At 39.0% G+C, this 20,639-nt stretch overlaps 1 protein-coding gene across 2 annotated transcripts in view; it reads right to left on the reverse strand.

Moving 5' to 3' along the window:
- FSHR (follicle stimulating hormone receptor) overlaps nucleotides 1–20,639 on the reverse strand; it is a 164,682-nt gene that overhangs the window by 85,625 nt on the left and 58,418 nt on the right. For both annotated transcript variants that reach the window (XM_068564189.1, XM_068564188.1), the window contains exon 2: nucleotides 6,259–6,330. In XM_068564189.1, the coding sequence (XP_068420290.1) occupies nucleotides 6,259–6,330 (72 nt within the window). The remainder of the gene's footprint in view (nucleotides 1–6,258; nucleotides 6,331–20,639) is intronic.

A 20,639-nucleotide genomic window follows, 5' to 3' on the forward strand; every position in this document is an offset into this window, starting at 1 on the left:
CTCAGAATCACAGATGGTCAGAGTAGGAACAGACCTGAGGAAATGTTAGGGAGGCAAAGCAGATTGGAACCCAAATTTTCTAGCACCGGTGCCATTAGTATTTTAGTTACCTGACTTATTTCCTTTCCCTTTATCTGTGCTGAGTGAGCCCGAAGAACTGAGAATTGGAGGATATTCAGCTTTTTTAGTGTGCTTGCAACCGTTTTCATTCAATAAATCTCTTCCTCTAAAAGTCCCTCTGTTAACTTTTCTTCCCCCAGTGATCTGGGGGTGGAGGGTGGAGTGTCAGACTAGTATTCTCATTTTTATATGTGAATAAATCACTTGATTATACTTTTTGTCCTTATGTTATCATGAATATTTCAGATGAATTTTATATGGTTCATATTTATGGTTTGGGAGCTACTTCACATTTTGGCTCATTGCCGTCTCATCTGCATATACCATATCTTAGCTGATGTTGATTGGTCTCATTTGCATATTCATCATGCTCCTATTTTCAAAGATATTTTATTATACACTGGCTTTTCTTCCCCCTCCAGTGTTACAATAGCACGTAGATGTGTTTTTAAATTGTACTCATTTCCATACATAATTTTTCTGGTTACCATAAATCACCACATTGTCACCTCCTCCCCTCCACCCTATTTAGTGTAGTCTTCACACTTTATACCAAGCTGATATATGACTCCAAAATAATTAAAGATAAGGTAAACAGTTTACAGTGCACTTTGCAAAGTCACTTCACACTGCAGAGATTTTAATGATTTCCTTTTCCCCCAGTCAGTCCCAAAGCAGTGAAGAGTCAGGAGGTTTGAGATAGTGATGCTGAGGAAAGCTAAGGTGTGACAGTGATCATTTCATTTCTATTGGAGAAGCTCCTGCTCCACTTCTACCAAAAGACTCCGTTCCCTCTTGACTTCTTATAGAAGCAGAGGTGGGTGGGTTAAGCTGGATTAATGAAAGATGGATTAGCATGGATTGGGGCAGAGTTACTGGATTCTTTCAATTATTCTAACAGGAGGAAGGGGGAAGAATCAAACGTAGCAAATCCCCAGCTACCCAGGTCAAAAAGCCCTCTCTCTTCTGGATGAGAAGAGGACTAATTTTCTTTTTAGACATTCATTGTTTGCCCAACTACCACCATCTAGTCTCCACTTTTTTTTTTTTTTTTTTTTCCAGCAGTGGCCTCAGTTTTTGTTTGTGGATCTCCCTCCCCCATTCCAAATCCATGTGGTTGGGGTAGGTTTTCTCACCTCTAGGTATGGAGCCCGTTACCCAGGCCACAGCCAATTTGAACATCACATTCTCTTAGCTGCAGTGGTTGGTCCAGGGATGGTTGTGTGGTCTAAGCAAGTCAGACTTAAATCTTAAGACTTTTGTGGAATTGAGCAAGAAAAAGGGCAGCACATTCCCCCGAATAGAACCTGAGATGATGTTTGAAGGCAGGACTGCTACTGCTTTCTTGCCACCAAGGGTGGGGCTCAGGGCTGGAATGAACATAGTGAAGGGAGACCAGAGAGAGGGGGAGAGGCCAAGTCCTAAGGACCTTGAACCTGAATAGAGCTGTTTCTAAAGCCATTCCTTCTCACTGACCATCAAGTTAAATGAGCCGTTAAACTCCCTTCTTTTCTTCAGCCTGTTTGAGGTTTATTTTGTTTTGCCCTCACACAACAGAAAGAGTCCGAACAAATACAATGTTTGTATCACTTATTTTGCACATATTGTCCTGTACATTTTTGTCCTGGGTTTGATTTTAAACTATAGCCATGTAAGTGCCTAGATCAGAGTAGAGTCTCAGCCAGTGTTTGTATGTCTGTTAACTCCTCCATCAGTTATTATCATTCCTACGACTTAGTATTTTCTTGTTATATCTGGGTATCTTCTCTCTCCAACTACTTATATTTGTTCATTTTTATTTGTGCATTTATCAGATATTTATTGTAAGTACCCTGACTCTGTGTGAGACACCATGGATCCAATAATGAGTAAAAGCAATCATGTCCTTGTGCTCATGGGACTTACAGTCCAATAGGGGAGTTAGAGATTAATTCAAGTAATACATAAGTAAGTGTAAGAGTGTTAAAATGATATTCACCACCTAGAGTCTAGTGGTGATATGAGAGTGTATTATATTAGTAGGAGGTTTTGTCCTAGTTGGGGAGGTCAGGGGGAGCGTTCCTGGGCAAGTGATCCTGGTGTCAGGGTCTGAAGAATGAGGAGGAACTGACTAAATTAAGAGGGCAGAGTGGAAAGGAAGTTCTAGTCAGAAGGAACAAGCAAGGCCCATGGTGGGCTGCATAACATGGTACCTTTTATGAACTGAAGAAGGGCCAGTAGAGCAAAGGAGAAAATGTGAGCAGTCTAGTTTCTTTTTTATGTTAAGAGCAGCAGTAAGGTATGGAGAGAGAGAGAGAGAGAGAGAGAGAGATAGAGAGAGAGAGAGAGAGCGTGCATGTGTACCAGGTGTTGAAGGTGACATGATTAGGTATGAATTTAGAAAATGTCACTCTGGTTGCTGTGTAGAGAATGGATGAGGGCGAGGGGAGAGCATGCTGGTGGATGGGGAGGCACAAGTAGAAGACTGGTGCAGTTTTCCAGGACAAGACAATGGTAGCTGGAGAAGGAGACGAGTGGATAGATTAGAGGTGAAGCCAGGAGATAAAACAGCAGGACTTGGTGTTGTACTTAATACAAAGTTAAGTTACACTCTGACCTTGCTCTGAAAGAACAATCTAAGGATCTGGAAAAACGTGTAAACTCCAAATGCAATCTGATAAACATGCTATTGCTACTACAAGCACGAGATTATGGTTTGGAAGCACTGGGAGAGTTCTGGAAAGGCTGTATGCGGGTTAGGGGGTAAACATTTGCTCTGCCTCTTGGGGGAAAAGCAGGCTTCTACCAAGTGGAATTTTAGGCAGAAGGACAGCATCTATATAAGACCAGTGTGAAAGTATATTTGTTCACTTGTTCATTTATACCTTCACCTGCACCTATTTTTTGGTCTACATGCCAGGCATTGTCCAAAGAACCAACCATCACATTCTAAATAAGCAATACGCTGTCTGGTAATGGTAGTGCTTGGGAAATGGCAAATCTTCCTACCTCGCAAAAGAGTGGGGTACACTGTGTATGGTGGGAGATAATGAGCTTTGATTTCTGTGTCAGAGACTTAAGACTGAAACCTATAGCAGTGATGGTCCCTAGAGGGACCCAAAGTCCCTGCAAGGGACTTTGAGCAGAGCAGGTCTGGAAACAGAGTGGTGGGAGATTGGAGCTGGGACAGGCAGAGCAGCCTCATGCAGTAGGCTACGCAAGGGACTTTAAACCTCATAGCTGCAGAGTAAGATGAGGACAGGGTTCCAGAGATATTTTTGAGGGAGTCAATAGAACTGGAAGAGCACCTGCACAGAAGAAAGAGAGAAGGCACATGAGTCAAGGGAGACTGAATTTTCTTGCTTGGGAATCTGGGCAGATGGTGATGTTATTCACTGGGCAATATGGGAAGATGAGAAATTTAAGGGTAAAGATAATGAGTTTGTCTGGATATGCTGAATTTGAGGCACTTGTGGTTCACTTAAGGGTAGATATTGAGGAATCCCTCCATTTCAAAACAAGAATTATGGCCTCAGAAGAGAGGTGGGGTTTGCAGATGAAGGTTTAGGAGCCCTGGTAGTAAGATATAATTGATAAATAATAATGAGGATGTGACTATGAAAAAAGAAAATGGCCAAAACTGGCACCCTGGAATATCTGAACTTTTGAGGGGCAACTGAGGAAAAAGAAAAGGGACAGAACTGGTTATGGAGTAGTCTGGAAGGTTCAGAGGACAGGCAGGAGGATGTGGTGTCAATGAAGTTAAAAGGGGAAAGAGTATTGAGAAGGATGGCATGAACGGTCAGTGTAATCAAAAGCTACCTATCGGTTAAATACTAAGAGGACAAAGTAGAAGTCATTAGTTCTGACAGTTTTGGTATTGTTGGGACCTTTGATAGAGTAATTTAATAGTGTTAGAGAATCTGTGGTTGAATAGCAAGAGGACAGGCTGAGGAGTAATTGAATGGAAAAGGATAGAGAGGCAGTGAATACGGGCTGCTTTTTCAAAAGAGTGGCAGTGATGGGGAAGAGAGAGGATGGTAGCAGAGAAGGAAAGCAGGATTTATCCAGAAAGCTTTCTCCCCTTCTTTTTAATAAGGATATGTGAAACCAGGCCACATGTGCAGAATGAGTGAAAGGGATTTTGTGATTTGTGAAGAGGGAGATATTGAAGAGGAAGCCAATATTTATTAAGTTCAGAAAACTGGTTAAAAACTGGAGGAAGAACATACATGAAGAACATAAATGTGGAAAGGAGATGAGAACTTATCAGTGACCAAGAATAGGAGGTGAGACAATGGATGAAGGTGAGCATAGGGACTGAAGGGTACAAATAGTCTGTTCAGAGTTCAGTTCAGTACTGGGTTCTCTGCTCTGGAATGTTTTGGAAATCTTAGGACATAAAAAGTATTGAAAACATAAGATTAATTTTTCTGGCATCTGTGGCAGTGCAGGCTGACTAATAAAGGCATGAACTAGAAATGGACAACCTGTGTCTGAGGAAGTTGAGTTTCTGAACCAGCTGTTCTGTCTCTGGGATTATTGCTATGTCAGCTCAGATCAACCATCTATCGCCAAAGGAAGGTCTCATGGTAGCCTGAGTACCCAATGAGAGGTCAATCACATTTGCTGGATTGAATTTATTAAGGTGAATTCTTTGTGATACCTGGGATTCCTGTCTTTAGAATTATTTCTATGTAATTACAGAACTTTTGGGGGCGGCGGGGGGGGGAGGCGAGACCTATCCAGTAGTCACCTAGTCTCTGTTAATTCCCGGCAGGGCAATGGCTGATCCATCCAGGAATACACCTTGAGTCAAAAGCTCTCCAACTCTGTTCCTTCCCTGTTTTCCTTGGTGAGCTCTGCTCAGATGAGTGCCCCATCTCCCAGTTCCTATGCGTGTTGACTGTCTTCAAGAACTGTAAACATTGAAGACTCAGGTCTTAAACTGGGCTCTCATCCAACTGGGAAATGCTTGCGCAGAGAAATTAGAGATCACATAAGCTACCTCCCCCTTTAAAATCTCCTCCCTTAATACACAGATGAGGAAGCCAAGGTTCTGAGAGATAAGGTGATTTATTCAAGGTTACACAGTAAGTTTATATTAAAATCAACACTCAGACCCAGGATTCTGACCAACCTCGTCTAAGCAGTTGGCATAACTGCTCAAACACATTGCCACTCTCTCTGCTTTGTGTTTCTTGCATTAATGGATTTCTTTCTCGCTTCCTCAGACCTGGGAAAGTGTTCTTTTTAAAAGTGCGGTGAAAGAACCAAGACAAAAATTGAATGACTTAAAGAAGGAGAAGCTTATATAACTGGGGGTGGGCGTTGCTTTATTCTTATAATGAAAAAAACCATTCTCTTCTGTGTAATCCATCTATCTGTTGGTGTACTCACTGTCATTAAGTTCTGGATTCTGGCTGTGGTGAAAAACACTTTTCCCATGCCTAAAAGCCTAGGGGATGGGATCAAGGACCTTCAAAGGCAGGGTGGGTTACCTTAAGCACGAAAGAATTTGCTGTTTTTTTCTTACTCTACCCTACTTTGAGAAAAGCCTATTTTGGGAAACCCCTACGTTACACTAGCCCAGTAAAAAGCAAGTGTTTACGTTAACAAAGTCTTCTCTTTTCAAAGGAAATCGCCCTCAGTGCTCTAAACTTTCCCAATACTTTTGAATGTTTATGTATCACTTACCACTTGTCAGCATGGCTTAGGAACAAGAAGTCCAGAAAATCTCTAGAGCACAAATGTTAGGCCCTGCTGTCAATTAAAAATTAATCAGAGAGTTAATAATAATTAACTCTATTAATAGTTAATTAATAGAGAGTATCTCTTGAATTCAAAAGAATGGATGTCAGCAGAGAAAATAGGCTTTGATTTATAAAACTTCCACTCACAGGTACTTTGGGAGCAACACCTTATACCAAAAAAGTGAGAATTGCTTGGATTGACCTTATGCTTATTTCAGTGGCCACATGCTGAAAGATCCCACACTACTGTTTAGGAACTGTGGTAAGGAAATACAGTGGGACAAGGTGCAAACCCTTCGCTTAGTGTGTTATTCTGGTTCCTAAGCACAGAGAATCATGCTAGATGTGGTCTGAGGTTGCTGCCCATAGCCCATTTGGAGCATTCACACACTGCTCAGGTACATACATTTTCTCCAGGTCCCCAAATCCCGAAAATGCTCCTTTTGGGATGACTTGAAGCTTGGTGAGAACAAACCTCCTGAAAAGAGAGTGGACATAAAATATCACAACCTATCCATTCATTGATAAGTCATTGAGTGCCTAATGCATAATAGCAGATAACAGCCAAAATATACCGAGTGCTTGCCATTTGGTAGTGCTTATGATTGCTTCTCCATGATCTCTTTTCACCCACACCACAAAGCAGTGATGTTGGCAGTATTGTTATCCCCATTTTGTATAAGAGGAAACTGAGGTTTAGAGAGGTTAGAACACTTACCCAGGGTCACATGGCTAATATGTGGCAGAGCTAGGATATGAACCTTCTTGTCACCACTACTCCATTTGACTCCTATAGCCCTGTGAGGCCCCTTCTCTTTCTCTATTCCAACTCCCAATACCTCTTCCCTATTATCCTTCTTAGCTGACCTTGCTTCTTACTTCAGAGAAAATGAAACCAGTAGAAGAGAACTTCCTCATGCTCTCACATGGCTCCCAGCCATCTTCCTACCTGTACCTGGGCTTTATACACCTTGCCTTCCCTCCTGTTACCATGGGTGAGCTGTCCAGGGTCCTGATTAAAAACAGTCCCTCCAACCCATGCCGTATCTCTTTCCTTGTCTTGTAGTGAAGGTAACCACTACAGCAATTCCGCCCTTTCTTTCATACATTTCCTTCACCTACTTTTGCTTCTTTATTGGATCCTGCCCATCAGTATACAAACATGCCTTAATTTCTCCCATCTAAGAAAAGTCTTAACCTCAGCCACCTTCAGCTTTTGCCATTTTCTTCTGCTTGAAATATTTGTCTCACACCTGCCTCAAAATTCCTTCCAATGGCTCCTCATCTCAGTCAGGAAAAAAACCCTATTGTATTGTGCTGACCAAAAGGTTCATTCGGTTTTTTCTGTAAGGTGGCTCTAGTAACACTTAGTTGTCTTTAACTTCATTCGAAACAATTTTATTAGATTGTATGTGACAGCTGTCATATCAGCGTGCATTGAAAAAAAGTCTTATCAAAATTGGTGAATTTTTGTGTGGCCATTTTGATATTGAAGATGGAAGAAGAAAGCAACATTTTCAACATATTATGCATTATTATTTCAAGAAAGGTAAAAATGGGACCGAAGTGCAAAAAAAAAGATTTGTGCAGTGTATGGAGAAGGTGCTGTGACTGAACGAACGTGTCAAAGTGGTTTGTAAAGTTTTGTGCTGGAGATTTCTCGCTGGACAATGCTCCACGGTCGGGTAAACCAGTTGAAGTTGATAGCGATCAAATCGAGACATTAACTGAGAACAGTCAATGTTATACCATGAGGGAGATAGCCGATATACTCAAAATACCCAAATCAAGCCTTGAAAATCATTTGCACCAGCATGGTTATGTTAATCACTTTGCTGTCTGGGTTCCACATAAGTTAAGCGAAAAAAACCCTTCTTGACCATATTTCTGCATGCGATTCTCTACTTAAACATAACAAAAACATTCCGTTTTTAAAACAAATTGTGACTGGCGATGAAAAGTGGATACTGTACAATAATGTGGAACAGAAGAGATCGTGGAGCAAGCGAAATGAACCACCAAAAACCGCATCAAGGCCAGTCTTCAAAGAAGGTAATGTTGTGTATATGGTGGGATTGGAAGGGAGTCCTCTATTATGAGCTCCTTCCGGAAAACCAAACAATTAATTTCAACAACTACTGCTCCCAGTTAGACCACCTGAAAAGCATCAGGAATTAGTCAACAGAAAATGCATAATCTTCCATCAGGATAATGCAAGACTGCACATTTATTTGATGACCAGGCAAAAACTGTTACGGCTTGGCTGGGAAGTTGATTCATCTGCTGTATTCACCAGACATTGCATCTTGGGATTTCCATTTATTTCGGCCTTTACAAAATTCTCTTAATGGAAAAATTTCAATTCCCTGGAAGACTGTAAAAGGCACCTGGAACAGTTCTTTGCCCAAAAAGATAAAAAGTTTTGGGAAGATGGAATTATGAAGTTGCCTGAAAAATGGCAGAAGGTAGTGGAACAAAAGGATGAATACATTGTTCAATAAAGTTCTTGGTGAAAACGAAAAGTGTGTGTTTTATTTTTACTTAAAAATTGAAGTCACTTTTTGGCCAACCCAATATATAACGGCCTGCAGGACCCTATAGGATCTTCCCACTCTCCCTTCCCGTATATCCTCTAACCTCAATTTTGACAGCTCCCACCATTGCTTATCTCATTCTCTTCACAGTAATCTCTTGCTATTCTTTGTACATGCCAGGTTCCTTCTTGCCTAATATTTCTGCATTTGCAATTCTGTCTTCCTGGAGCATTCCTCTCTCAGATATCCTTCTTGCTTGCTCTTTCATCCAGCTGCTTGTTCAAATGTCACTTTCTCAGTGAGGCTTTCCCTAACCACCCTATTTAAAATGACAATTTTCCCAACTTAGTCCCTTAACGCCTTTCTTCATAGTTCTTCTGACATGTTATACCTTATATTTATTTATCTATTTATGTATTCATATATTTATTTTTCTTTTACCCATAACTAGAATGCAAGCTCTGTGAAAGCAGGAATTTTTGTCTGATTTGTCTACTGTTGTATACCAAATGCCTAGAACAGTGGCTGGTACATGACACATATTCAGAAAAACATTTCTTGAATGGCTATTGAAGTGTGAGAGTTCAAGGCTTGAGGGTAGAATTACAAGTGACTCTTTGGGAATCTCTACAGTGGGAATACTATTTCTTCCTCTGCCTTTCCTCCCTCCCACTTTCTCTTACTTTGCAATTGGTTAATAGGGAGTTGGTTTTCTTTCCACTTTAATCCTTCCTTCTGCAAGGCAGTCTTTCAGTAGGAATTCAGTACTGTGGACTTGGATAGTTTCACAAACTTTCATTGCTTTAGTCTCCTGTTATTTATTGGTATTAGTGAAATACCCATTTCATATAAAGTTATTGTTCAGGCAAACAGTTCTTTTCTTCCACTTTGTTTGTTTGCCTTTGGCCACCATGTGCACCAGCTCCATGGTGAGGAATCATGAGAGAGAATCCTGTGTGCTTTTCTCACTCTGGAGGAGTTTATATACATGGGAAGGCAAAAACAGAAGCCTTGGAATCACCAGAAAACAGATGTGGGATACAGTTGATGTAATAACTATAGATGTTATACAGGAATGAAGTGTGAAAGATCCCAAAGTACATAAATATATAAGAGGAAGATTGGAAGGAGTGGGTGAATTTGAGCCTGGGTCTCAAAACTATCAGATCATACTAAAAGCATAGTCTCTGTGAAACTATTGGATCTAATTTAGGATTGAGTGTAATGGTTCTAGGACAGTATCAACTTCTAGAACACTCATCTGAAAAGAATCAAGGTCAGTTCATAGTCTCTTAATGTACTCAATCTTAGTTAACATAGACAAGTTCCTTTTGTTCCTATTTATCACAAGACAGAAGAATGATGAAAACAAATTCGTAAAAGCAAATAATAAAATTGCTTTAAACTACTCAATCAGTCTAAAATTTCAAGGGAGTTGAAATATTAAGGTAAATATTAGTTAATAAGATGTGCAAAGAGTAGAATCTTGGATAATTGACTCTATTTAATAACAAGTCAACTAGATCTTTTTGGTTCAACTCTAGTAGCAGGCACATTTTCTAAAAATGTCAATGTCTGTGCCTGTATTAAATGGTTCAAACTAATTAATATAATTAAATCTTTTTTGAAGATTGAAAGTCTTGACTTCCATTTCCTGCAATGCTATAAATTAGATAACCTGAAGATATTTCCACTAAAGATCACCCAGACGTCGTCTATAAAACATAACCACTATTGTTTTAATTGCATAGCTGAGCTTATTAGAAAATATAAGAAATTCCTAGGGTCCTACAGTAGAACAGCTGAATACCAGATGGAACCTTGAGTTGTGAATGTAAACAGAATTCTAAGAGGGTAAATTGAAGTCAGTGTATTTTGGGGGGGCAGAAGGGAGGAGTGGGGAGAGGATTGTCTGGACTTGGTAGACAAGGAATTTGTGTTTTGATGCCAAACTGGTACATGAGATGAAACATGGATGATGGAATGCAAAGATCTGTTTCTGTGTGTCATTTGTCTGTCTACCTAGCTACCTGCCTACCTAACTATCTATCACATGTGCATTCTAGAAAGAAAGATACAGAAAATGGAGAACAGGCAACTTTCAATGAAATAACATGTGGATAATTTCCAGAAATTATGAAAGACATAAATCCTCAGATTCAGAAATCTCAACAAGTTCCAGGAAGGATAACAAATCCACTGCTGGATACCTATGAATTAAAACTGTAGAGCCAAAAAAGAAAATATTTTAAATGCAAACAGAGAAAAAAAGACATATTATCTTCAAAGAAAAAACAATTAGAAAACTTCGTAAAAATATCTTCCAAATTATTAGAGAAAATAACTGCCAGTTTAGAATCCTATGCCCAGAAATAATCATTCAAATGTGAGGATAAATAAAAACACTTTTAGACAAATTTAATTAGCCATTAACAAAGTTTTAGCAAAAGAATTCCCTTAGAAAATAAGATAATTTAATCCAGTAGGAAGTCTCCAAAAATAAGAAGGAATAGTGAACAAAGAAATTAATGCTCCTTATTGAATAGGTTGGTTTTTCATAATGGTTGGAAAATTCACCTATTTAAAAAGGAACACTAAAAAAATGTTGACCAAGAAGTGGGTCACAAAGGAAAGCAAATTGTTATCAAACAAATCATTTTCTTTGACAATGATGCATTTGAATTACTTAGAAGTCAGTAATAAGAGGTAATTATCCCCCCTGCCCCGCCACATGTACACACGCATTTGGAGAGCCAAAACAAAACCAAATCAAACAAACAAAACACTCTTTTAAATCATACATGGGTCAAAGGAGCAATTACATTAATAATTGGAAATTATTTGGACTTGAACCATGATGAAAATGCAACATATCAAACTTATGAGATGCAGCTAAACTGCTTCTTATAGAGAAATTTGTAGCTTTAAATTATTATACCAGAAAAAGAGGCAAAAAAGATGGAAAATTAATGAGCTAACACAGGAAAGTAATGAAAGAACAACAGAATTGTGGAAACAGAAAACTATAAAGACAATATTTATTCCATTTCTGGCTAGAACTTAAAATGCAAACTCAAAAGAAGTTTAATAAAAAAAAATGGTAAAATGAGGGGCTGTTGATAGAGATGTTTTGAGAAGATAAACACTCATCTAGACATTACAACTTGATATATAGAGTTTGAGTTTTAATTTTTCATTTTAGAAATAAAGCAAATGAGAGTCTAACAAGATTAACTTTAAACACATTGTGAAATTTGTTTGCCTTGAGAGAAGAAACCTAGAGAGAGTAGAGAGAAAAAAATAATAAAGATAAGAGTAGAAATACATTAGAGAGGATCAATAAAATCAAAAGCTAACTCTTTGGAAAGATTAATAGACTAACAAGAAATCTGTACATATCAACCAAGGGGAAAAAAAATCCAATAAAGCAATGAGAGACATGAAAAATGGCACTTAACTACAAATAAAACATGTTTTAAATCAGAGAGCCCTAAGAACAATTTTATAACATTAGATTTTAAAAAATCAGACAGTATGGATAATTTTCCTAGAAGTATATACTTACTAAAACTGACTCATGAAGATATAGAAAACTGAACAGATCTATAATGATCAACAAATTGGATTGGTAGTTTAAAACCTATTCACCAAAAACAAGGTCAGCGTCATATGATTTTAGAAGTAAATTCTACCCCTTTAAAGTGATGAAAAATCTCAGTCTTTTACAAACTATTCCAGAGACTAGCAAAAGATGGAATGTTCTTCAACCCATTGAATGTGGCTGGTGTAACACCAGTAATAAAATAGACAGGGACAATAAAAGAATGGAAAGATTTAGACCAATCTCACTTATTAATGTAAATGGAAAAAATCTGAAATAGCGTAGTGACAGTATATATCCAAACGGAGGCTAAACAAATAATATACCATTATCATTTGGGTTTGTCCCAGATTTCAAGGGTTGCTAAATATTAGATAACTCTATTAAAGGAAATTTCCACATTAAGAAATTAAAAGTGAAAAATCACATGATTTTATTAATAGGCATAGAAAATATATTTGATAAAAACCCAAAACATTTTGACAAACGAGAAAAGGGAGGAATATTATTAATCTGATAAGGGGTAAAATCTATCAACCACTACAATAAATGTCATACTCAGTGGTGAAATATTAGACACATTCCATTTAAAGTTAGGAATGAGGCAAGGATGTCTACTATTATACCTTCCATTCAGTATTGTGCTAGGTGCCCTAGCCTATACAGTAAGATTAAAAAAAAGATATTCAACATTATTGATGAAAAACTGTCATTATCTATAGATAACATGATTGTCTATACAAACAAACTCTAACCTAAGAGATCAGTAGTAGAACTAATAAGGAAGTCTGGTAAGGTAGGTGGCTATGTAATTAATTTTCATTCTTATATTATTTTAAAGTACATCAATATCAATGGCTAAAAACTTATAAAATATAAGAAATTAATCTAAAAAAAGATTTAGGGATTTATGGAGAACAATCAAATACTGAATTGAAAAACATTAAAAAATAAAAACCCTGAAATAGCACATTTAAGGGAAGTCTCAATATTGTGAAGATATCAGTTTTAATCCACATTAATGTAGAAATTAAATTCAAGACCCATCCAAGACACAGTAGTTCCTTTGCTTTTGTTTCTTTTGGTATGTGTGTATGGAAATGCACCAGTTGGTTAATATTCATATGGAAGAGCAGTTTTGAGGAGTAGCCAAAATAATTTTGAAGAAGTAAAACAAGATTGGGAGAATCGGCATGCTAGGCAATATGATTTTTATAAAGCTATAGTGATTAAAATGCTGTGGTTCTGGCAGAGATTAAATAGACCAGTGGGAGAGAAAACGAGTACAGAAATAGACCATTAAACAAAAGAAAACGACAAATGACAGAGTAGCATTAAAAATGCATGGAGGAAGATATGGATTAATCAATAAGGGATGCTGAAACTATTGATTATCCTTGTGGATAAAAATAACACCTTTGCTTATTACCATATTAAAATCTCAACTCCAGGTTTATTAAAAATCTAAATGGGAAAAATCAACACTTTAAAATTTTTAAATAAAATATAACATTCTATTGAGGAGACTTTCTTTAAAGAGGACACAAAAACTGCACACCAAAATTGAAAAGCTGATAGATTTGACAACAATAAACTTAAAATTTCTCTAAAACAAAGATATATTGTAGGTTGGGGAAAGATATTTGCAACATATACAACTAACAAGGGTTAGCATCCAGAATACAAAGAACTTTACAAAATAATGAGAAAAATACAAACAACCCAGTAGAAAGATAGGCAAAAGATATGAACAGGCAGTTCATATAAGAGAAAATGCAAATGGCCAATAAACGTATGCAAAGATACTCAACTTCACTAGTAATCAAGAAAATGCAAATTTAAGCAATTATTAGGTACCTTTAAACACCATCATATTGGCAAACATTAAAAGGAAAACCTCACAATAACAGTGCTGGTGAGGCAGTGGAACAATAGGACATTTTCTACACCCTTGATGGAAGGGTAATTTTCTACAAGCACTTTCAGTAGCCATTTGGCAAAATGTATTAAAGTCAAAGAAACAAATGCCTTTGAATCCAGTTACTCTATGTCTCCTGGCCACATGTGCACCTGGAGACGGGTAAAAGATTAACCACTGTAACATCATTTGTAATCGTAGAAAACTGGAGACAAATGCTCACAAACAAGGGGATGAATAAATATTAATAAACTATGATATATTGACACAATGCCAAATTATAAAGCAGTGAAAAGGAACAAATTGACTGGCGCTACATACAACAATCTGGATAAATTCCTAAAGCATAATGTTGAGAAAAAAAAAAGAAAGCAGTCAATTATATGCACAATATGTGCAGCATGATATGATTTTCATAGAGGTTAACAACATACAAAATAAAACAGTGTATTGTTTTGTATGAATCATGTTTTTTCATTCCATATTTTTGATGTTTTGACATCTTGGGGTTTGCTGACTCTGGAGGGACTACTCCTCCTAGGGCTAACTCCTAGAGATAGCAAACAACTGGCCTGAGAGTGTGCCTTTCTTATGCAAACCAACTAATCCATACCCCCAAGCACCTCCTTTAAGGGGCCCTTACACTCTGGGCCACCATTCCTCTGTCCTAATCACCCCAGGGAAGCTCCTACACCACAGAATCCACTGAAATTATTTAGACTAGCCAATCCTATACCTGTTTACCCTGTTTCACCCGTTTTTATTTCCCTTGGAAGCCGCAATAAAGTGTTTTCCCCCAGCTCCCTCTGCCTCATGATCAACCCTGGTGCTTCCCCATGTGTCCCCTTCTCCTGGGAGCTGTGAGAATAACAAACTATCTTTTCAATGGCAGTTTTCTCCTAATCTTTTGGCCTCACCATACTCAAATAGTAATAGGACCTATATTGCAAAACATGTTTAGAGATGCATACATATCTATCAAAAGGAAAATTCTGAGAATCACAACGCCAAAATCAGCATAGTGTTTACCTCTGTGACGAGAAGAAAAGGAGTGAAACACAACTACCTCTAAAATGTTTTGTATTTTTTAAAAAGATCTAAACCATTTTGACCAAACGTTAAGCTTTGGCAAAGCTGAGCTGTGCTTTATGAGCGTTTATGATACCATTCTCTATGCTTCATACTTGAAATATTTCATAATTAGTTTTTCAAGATTGAAATTCTCACCAGGCCATATCCCAAGCATCATTTATTTATCTGTTTGTGTTTAAACAGGGAGAGCTATTTAAAAGTATCATCATATCCTTCATGTCAGATGGCAACTTTACTTCACTCTGTAAGGGGGCATGAAATGCCTGAATGATTTCTATAAAGATGCACAATTCATCAAGATGGCTCTGAAAAGAAAATTTTCTTCACTGTATTGCAAGTTACTTAATGTCTCTTCCATGATAAATGGGGTGAGTGGGGTTTATTTTTATTTTTTTCTTTCCTGAAATGGAGAAGCTTTAGGATTCCCTTGAACTCTGTTTCTGTTAGAAGCAATCCATATCTTGGGCAGTCCATTCACCCTTGGCCAAATTTAATTCCTCTTTGTGGATTAAAGGAGAATAGTTTAAAAGATCCCTTAAAAAGCTTTCTGGCAGCCTGGAAAACAGCCAATATTCTTTTTGAGGAAGCTGCCTTTTTATGATGGCCCAAGTTTAAATGACACTGGGCTCTGTGTTCTTTGAATTTCACACAAGTTTAAAAAATTAAAGTGAGAACAGCTTGGCCCAGGATATACAAAAAGAAATTGATCATCATCCTGACCTCAAAATGCCAGGAGTTTTTGCGCTTCACACTCTTTAGGTCAAACTGCTACCCTAATTAACTTTCTGGGAATGCGTCCAGGAAAACTATCCAAGGGGGTGGATTGAACTAAATGAGGAAATCATCCAGAAAAAAAGAGAGTTTAAATAACTTGATTTGGCTCTTTACCATGACCCAGGAGATAACTACCCCACTGTCAAAGTCATTTAGGCACCTAATTGGTTGTATTTCTCATGTTGTTACACATGAGTCTTGAAGCCAGTGGGGCAGCCAATTGTAGGAAGGAAAAGGTGGGAAGGTAGGAAGAGGTGGCTTCCTTATATAACTGGACTTTAAGTTTTTTTTAAAGAAAAAAAAACTTCACATTTTGGCATAAGTCTTAACTGCCTAGATGTGGGGGTGCTTTGTAACGTGTAATGTGAGGTGCTCTGTAAAACACAGAGAAATTGGTTCAACTAGCATTAGCCCTTCATCCACCTTCCGGCTGTGTATGAAAATGCCAACGATTCATTGGGGGTTGCAAAGCCTCCCATGGGGGTTTCTTGGGATAGAGGTGTCAGTGTTCTTTGTATCCTTCTTCCATGGTGTGGAGGAGACTCTTGTCCTTAACCTTAAACCAAATGTGAGAGGTATTAGGAGAACTAATTAAAGGGGTTGTCACTCATTTCCTGTAAATCTGGAAGATACAGAGCCTGGCTTACGACTAAAGTCTGACCTCTGAAGGTGAGAAGTGGCCAGCTGCTTTGGGAGAGGGCTGCAGTTCCACAGACAAAGGTGTGGGTTTCCCAGAAGCCAGACCTATACCCAGCTGAAGGGAGCTGGATTCTCATCCTCAAAAAAATGGACTTGCCTGCATAGTGACCAGACCCCAAAAGAAAACCTGTCTGGAGCTTCTACTCCCGGAAGCCAGTGAGAGGAAGGAACTGCTCTCCCAGAACCACAGATGGAGGTCATAAGAATTAGCCTTTGAATATCTGCCACACGCAGAGGGGTCCAAAGCCAGGTGGCCACTGTGCCATCAGTGTTGGATCCACTTCCTTTCCCTCCAGTCTCTCTACCTCCTAGGCCCAAGCCAGGCAAGGCCAGAAACAACAGCAAGTTGGGGAGGAGTTAATAAGGAAGAGAGAAGAAACACCCCCTTCCTCACCAGTTACAGGTTTCTGAGTCTGAAGTGGGCCCAAGCAGTGGAATAGGGAGGTTTTAAATAGGATGAAAGAGTGGACCTTTAATAATAGTCAACACTAGACTTTCATGACATTTATGAGACTGGAACAGCTATGGCACCTGCCCCGAATTTCATCTGGGATGGGGGAAAATGAGTCAACAGAGTAGGGTTTGCCTGGCAGTGGTAGTAAAGAAGAGAGCTACTTCTGGTTGTACCCTGTTGAATCCATCTTGATCAATATGTTATGATTTCTGAGTTGGTGAAAACCTTCTCCAAGTCTTCCTCTGTAGAACTTTATCTGTGAGAGAAAAAGTATTATGAACTTAAATGGGAGAAGGAATGGAAAGCATTCTTATTCTTATTTCCTCCCCTGTTATTTAGCTCTTATTCCCTGGGCTGTCAATGAGCAGTTTAGGACAGAGAGGGTAATTTGGCTTTTCCTTTTGGTGTGGTTTGACATAGAAGAAACATTTGCAAGTCAGAGCCCCAGCCACGGGGATTATCTACATAATAGCAGAATGGCTGGCTAAAGGAAGGGAAATGATTGCCCAGATGTTCAGTTTCCATTGACCTTCTATTCAGTTAAAGTTCCAGATAATCTGTCTCATGTAGACACTGCCACATGCCATTGTGTCAACTCACGATACCATGATGTTTTCTTTAGGAGAGAAAGTTTATGGTTGTAGGATAGAAACTCATGAGGCGGGCGCCTCTCCAAACCCAGCTCCCATGACACCTTGCTGTCCCCTGGGTCTCCAGGATTTCCCCTCATCAACCTTCCTGGAGTGGTGATTCTTCACTTTTATCATCTTCCAGTGAACAGGGATTTCTAATAGCTCTTTTGAATCTGCTTTCCTTTATATTCCACTATGTCCCCTTATCTCAACATCTGTGCTGGGCTGATAAAGGGGATGTTGGCTCTCCTGCTAACTGTATATCATCGCTGACTTTATCTCCTCCTTTGTATAACCTTTACATCAAGGTGGTGGAGACTTTTTTTTTTCCTGTCTCCCCCCTCCCTTGTTTGCACTGAGTGGCCCTGGAATTATTCTCGACACCATGTTTTATCACCTGTTCACTTTCATTTTATCAGCTGTGCACTTTCGTCGTCTTACCTGAATCTGATGCCTGATTTGTAACTCATTTATATGAAAGCTCGGGATGAAGAAGCAACATGGTGAAGAGAAAAGACCCCTAGGGTAAAAAATTAGAAATCTGGGTTCCATTCTGGCTCTGCTACAAAGTATGCAAATAACTGAGAAAAGTCAGGTCCAATCTGTAAAGTGAGGGGGATGGACCCGATGATCTCTAAAGCCCTAGAAGATAGATTTTACACTGTGGTTGTGTAGTGGAATCCTCCTCAAATGCTCTCCCATTTCAGTCACATTCTGTTTAAAGCAAAAGAAATCATTTTACATTAAGTGCTCAACACAGAATGAAGCCCATCATAGGGGATTACTGAATAATAGCTAGCCCTCCTTTTTCTCTAGTCAAGGTTAAAATCACTTGAGCCTGCCCTTTCCTTCCCATCCCTCTGCCACCACTCAGGCCAGACCCTCATCCCCTCATGTCTGCAGCCTTGGCTGTGACCTACTAACAGGATTTCCTCCTCTGGTCTCTACTGTCTAGTCTGTCTCATCTAAGACCAGAGTGCTCCTTCTAACACTGCTTGCCTCAACACTCTCCTACTTAAAAGCAAGACAAAACAAAAGAAAAAAAGCCAACAAAGATTAATGACACATAAAGCCCCTTCAATTGCTTGCCAGTACCTCTAGGAATCTTAACTCATTTGTCATCCATTTGAGGCACTCCACAGTCTGCCTCCACTCCTTTTCAGGGAAATGTTCTACTACTTCCTACATAGAAACTCTAGCCAGGGCCTCACCATTAATACATGGCTTGTGCTGTATATGTACTAAAATGCCATGGGTGTATGTCCAGTCTCCCTAAGTATATGGAATGGTCTCATAGAGCAGGAACCGTGCCACTTGTCTGTATTCCAAAGGGCCTCATCTCATCAGTGCTTTGTGTGTTTCAAATATTAATGCATAGTAGTAGATGGGGGGATAATGTATATAATGGCAATAGCTCTAAGTTTTAGGCATATGAGCATCTCATACTCTAAATCACAGAATTTTTTGCCCTTTAAAGTTATTCCAACCACACCAATCAGTTTTGTTCAAAACAATACCTAGAACATACATGAATGATAAAAAAAGAATCTAGCTTTCTACGAATTTAATACAGACTTGGTGAAGAATATAGAAAGGGTTTCTTAGGATATGGGAGAGCAGTTGGTAGAAAGTAAAAACTGCAAGCTATTGGCCCATGAACTGAATCCAGCTCCAGACATGTTTTGTTCAGCCCACACAGTATTTTAAAGAAATTTGAATTGGTTGCCAGCACTTCAAATTATGAAAGTTCATCTAAAATTGCAGATCTGTGGCCTCTCTTGAAGACTTAGAATATCTAGCAACACTGGGCTACATTCCCACATAACTGCAATTGGCTACAGTTGAGTGATGGCTGACACAGCATAAGCTACTGGGTTGGTCAGATTCCTTGCTGGCTTGTTTTTCTGTCTTGTGCCCTACGACTTTGTGTTTGGGATTTCTGATACTTGAAAAGCTGGTCTGAATGGGTTTGAACCTTTTAGATCCCAGTGGTTCTCAACCTTGGGTGTGTATGAGAATCACTTGGGGTTGTTTTTGTTGCTGTTGTTTTCTACATAATTATAAATGCCTGAGCCCCACCTGTGGGCGGGTGGTGCAGTCAGGAATCCTTATTTTAAAAGCTCGCTAGGTGATTCTCATGCACTGTGAAGATTAGGCACACCTGCTTTGGAGGGACAGCACGAAGAACCAGCGGCAAGCTGCCTTGATCAGTAGTTAGGGGGTTGGCATGATGGGGAAGGTGTTAACAAAGCTAACTCCCCAAGTCTAACTCCAAGTCTAACTCCCCTCAGTACATGGTTGAGGGGTAATCTAAGCAGTTCCTTATAATCTAGGAGCAGTAGGAAACCCTAAATTAGACATCACCATGATTCACTGGAATAACAGCACAGACAGGACATGTGCACGTCCCCTTGGAGATGTCCTTCTTCAGTCAATGGAGCTTAAGTTTTTGGCTGGGGCTGGATCAGGGTGGAGAGGACTTGAGCTCAGAGGGTGTATAGTGCTATGAATAAGAGTCATGTATTTCACAGTAAAGAAGGAGGGCATTGAATGGAAGTGAGACAGCAAGCCAGAGAGAGGAGTCCAAGGGACAGGACCAGAGGCAGATTTTTGAAAGTCAGAGAAAGTCCATTTGTTCTTTTGACAAATATTTATTGTGTTCCTACTTATATGTCTGACACTGTTCTAGGCCCTGATGACATAGTGGTAACAAAGACAAAGTGTCTTCTCTAATGAGTTTATATTCTAGACAGAGAAGTAAGGAACGAGAAATAATTTGAGAAAAAAAGCAGGTACAGTCATGGGGCAATTACTTGGAATGAAAGGAAGGTGAGTCATGTATAAATTACAGCTATAAAGAAGAAACAGTTCTTTAAAAATTACATCCTATGGATGGATGGAGAGAGAGAGAGGAGGGAGGCAGGGAAGGAGGGGGTGGGAGAGAGAGATCGAATGAGCTACCGTACACAGTTATTCATTTACAGATTATTTATTGATCAACTACTAATGACACACTTTATCTAAAGTTCTGGGAAAAGCAATGGTTAGCAAGATACATTTCTTGCCCTACCAATTTTAATTCT

This window comes from Eschrichtius robustus, chromosome 15, assembly GCF_028021215.1.
Source record: "Eschrichtius robustus isolate mEscRob2 chromosome 15, mEscRob2.pri, whole genome shotgun sequence".
Classification (NCBI taxonomy): domain Eukaryota; kingdom Metazoa; phylum Chordata; class Mammalia; order Artiodactyla; family Eschrichtiidae; genus Eschrichtius; species Eschrichtius robustus.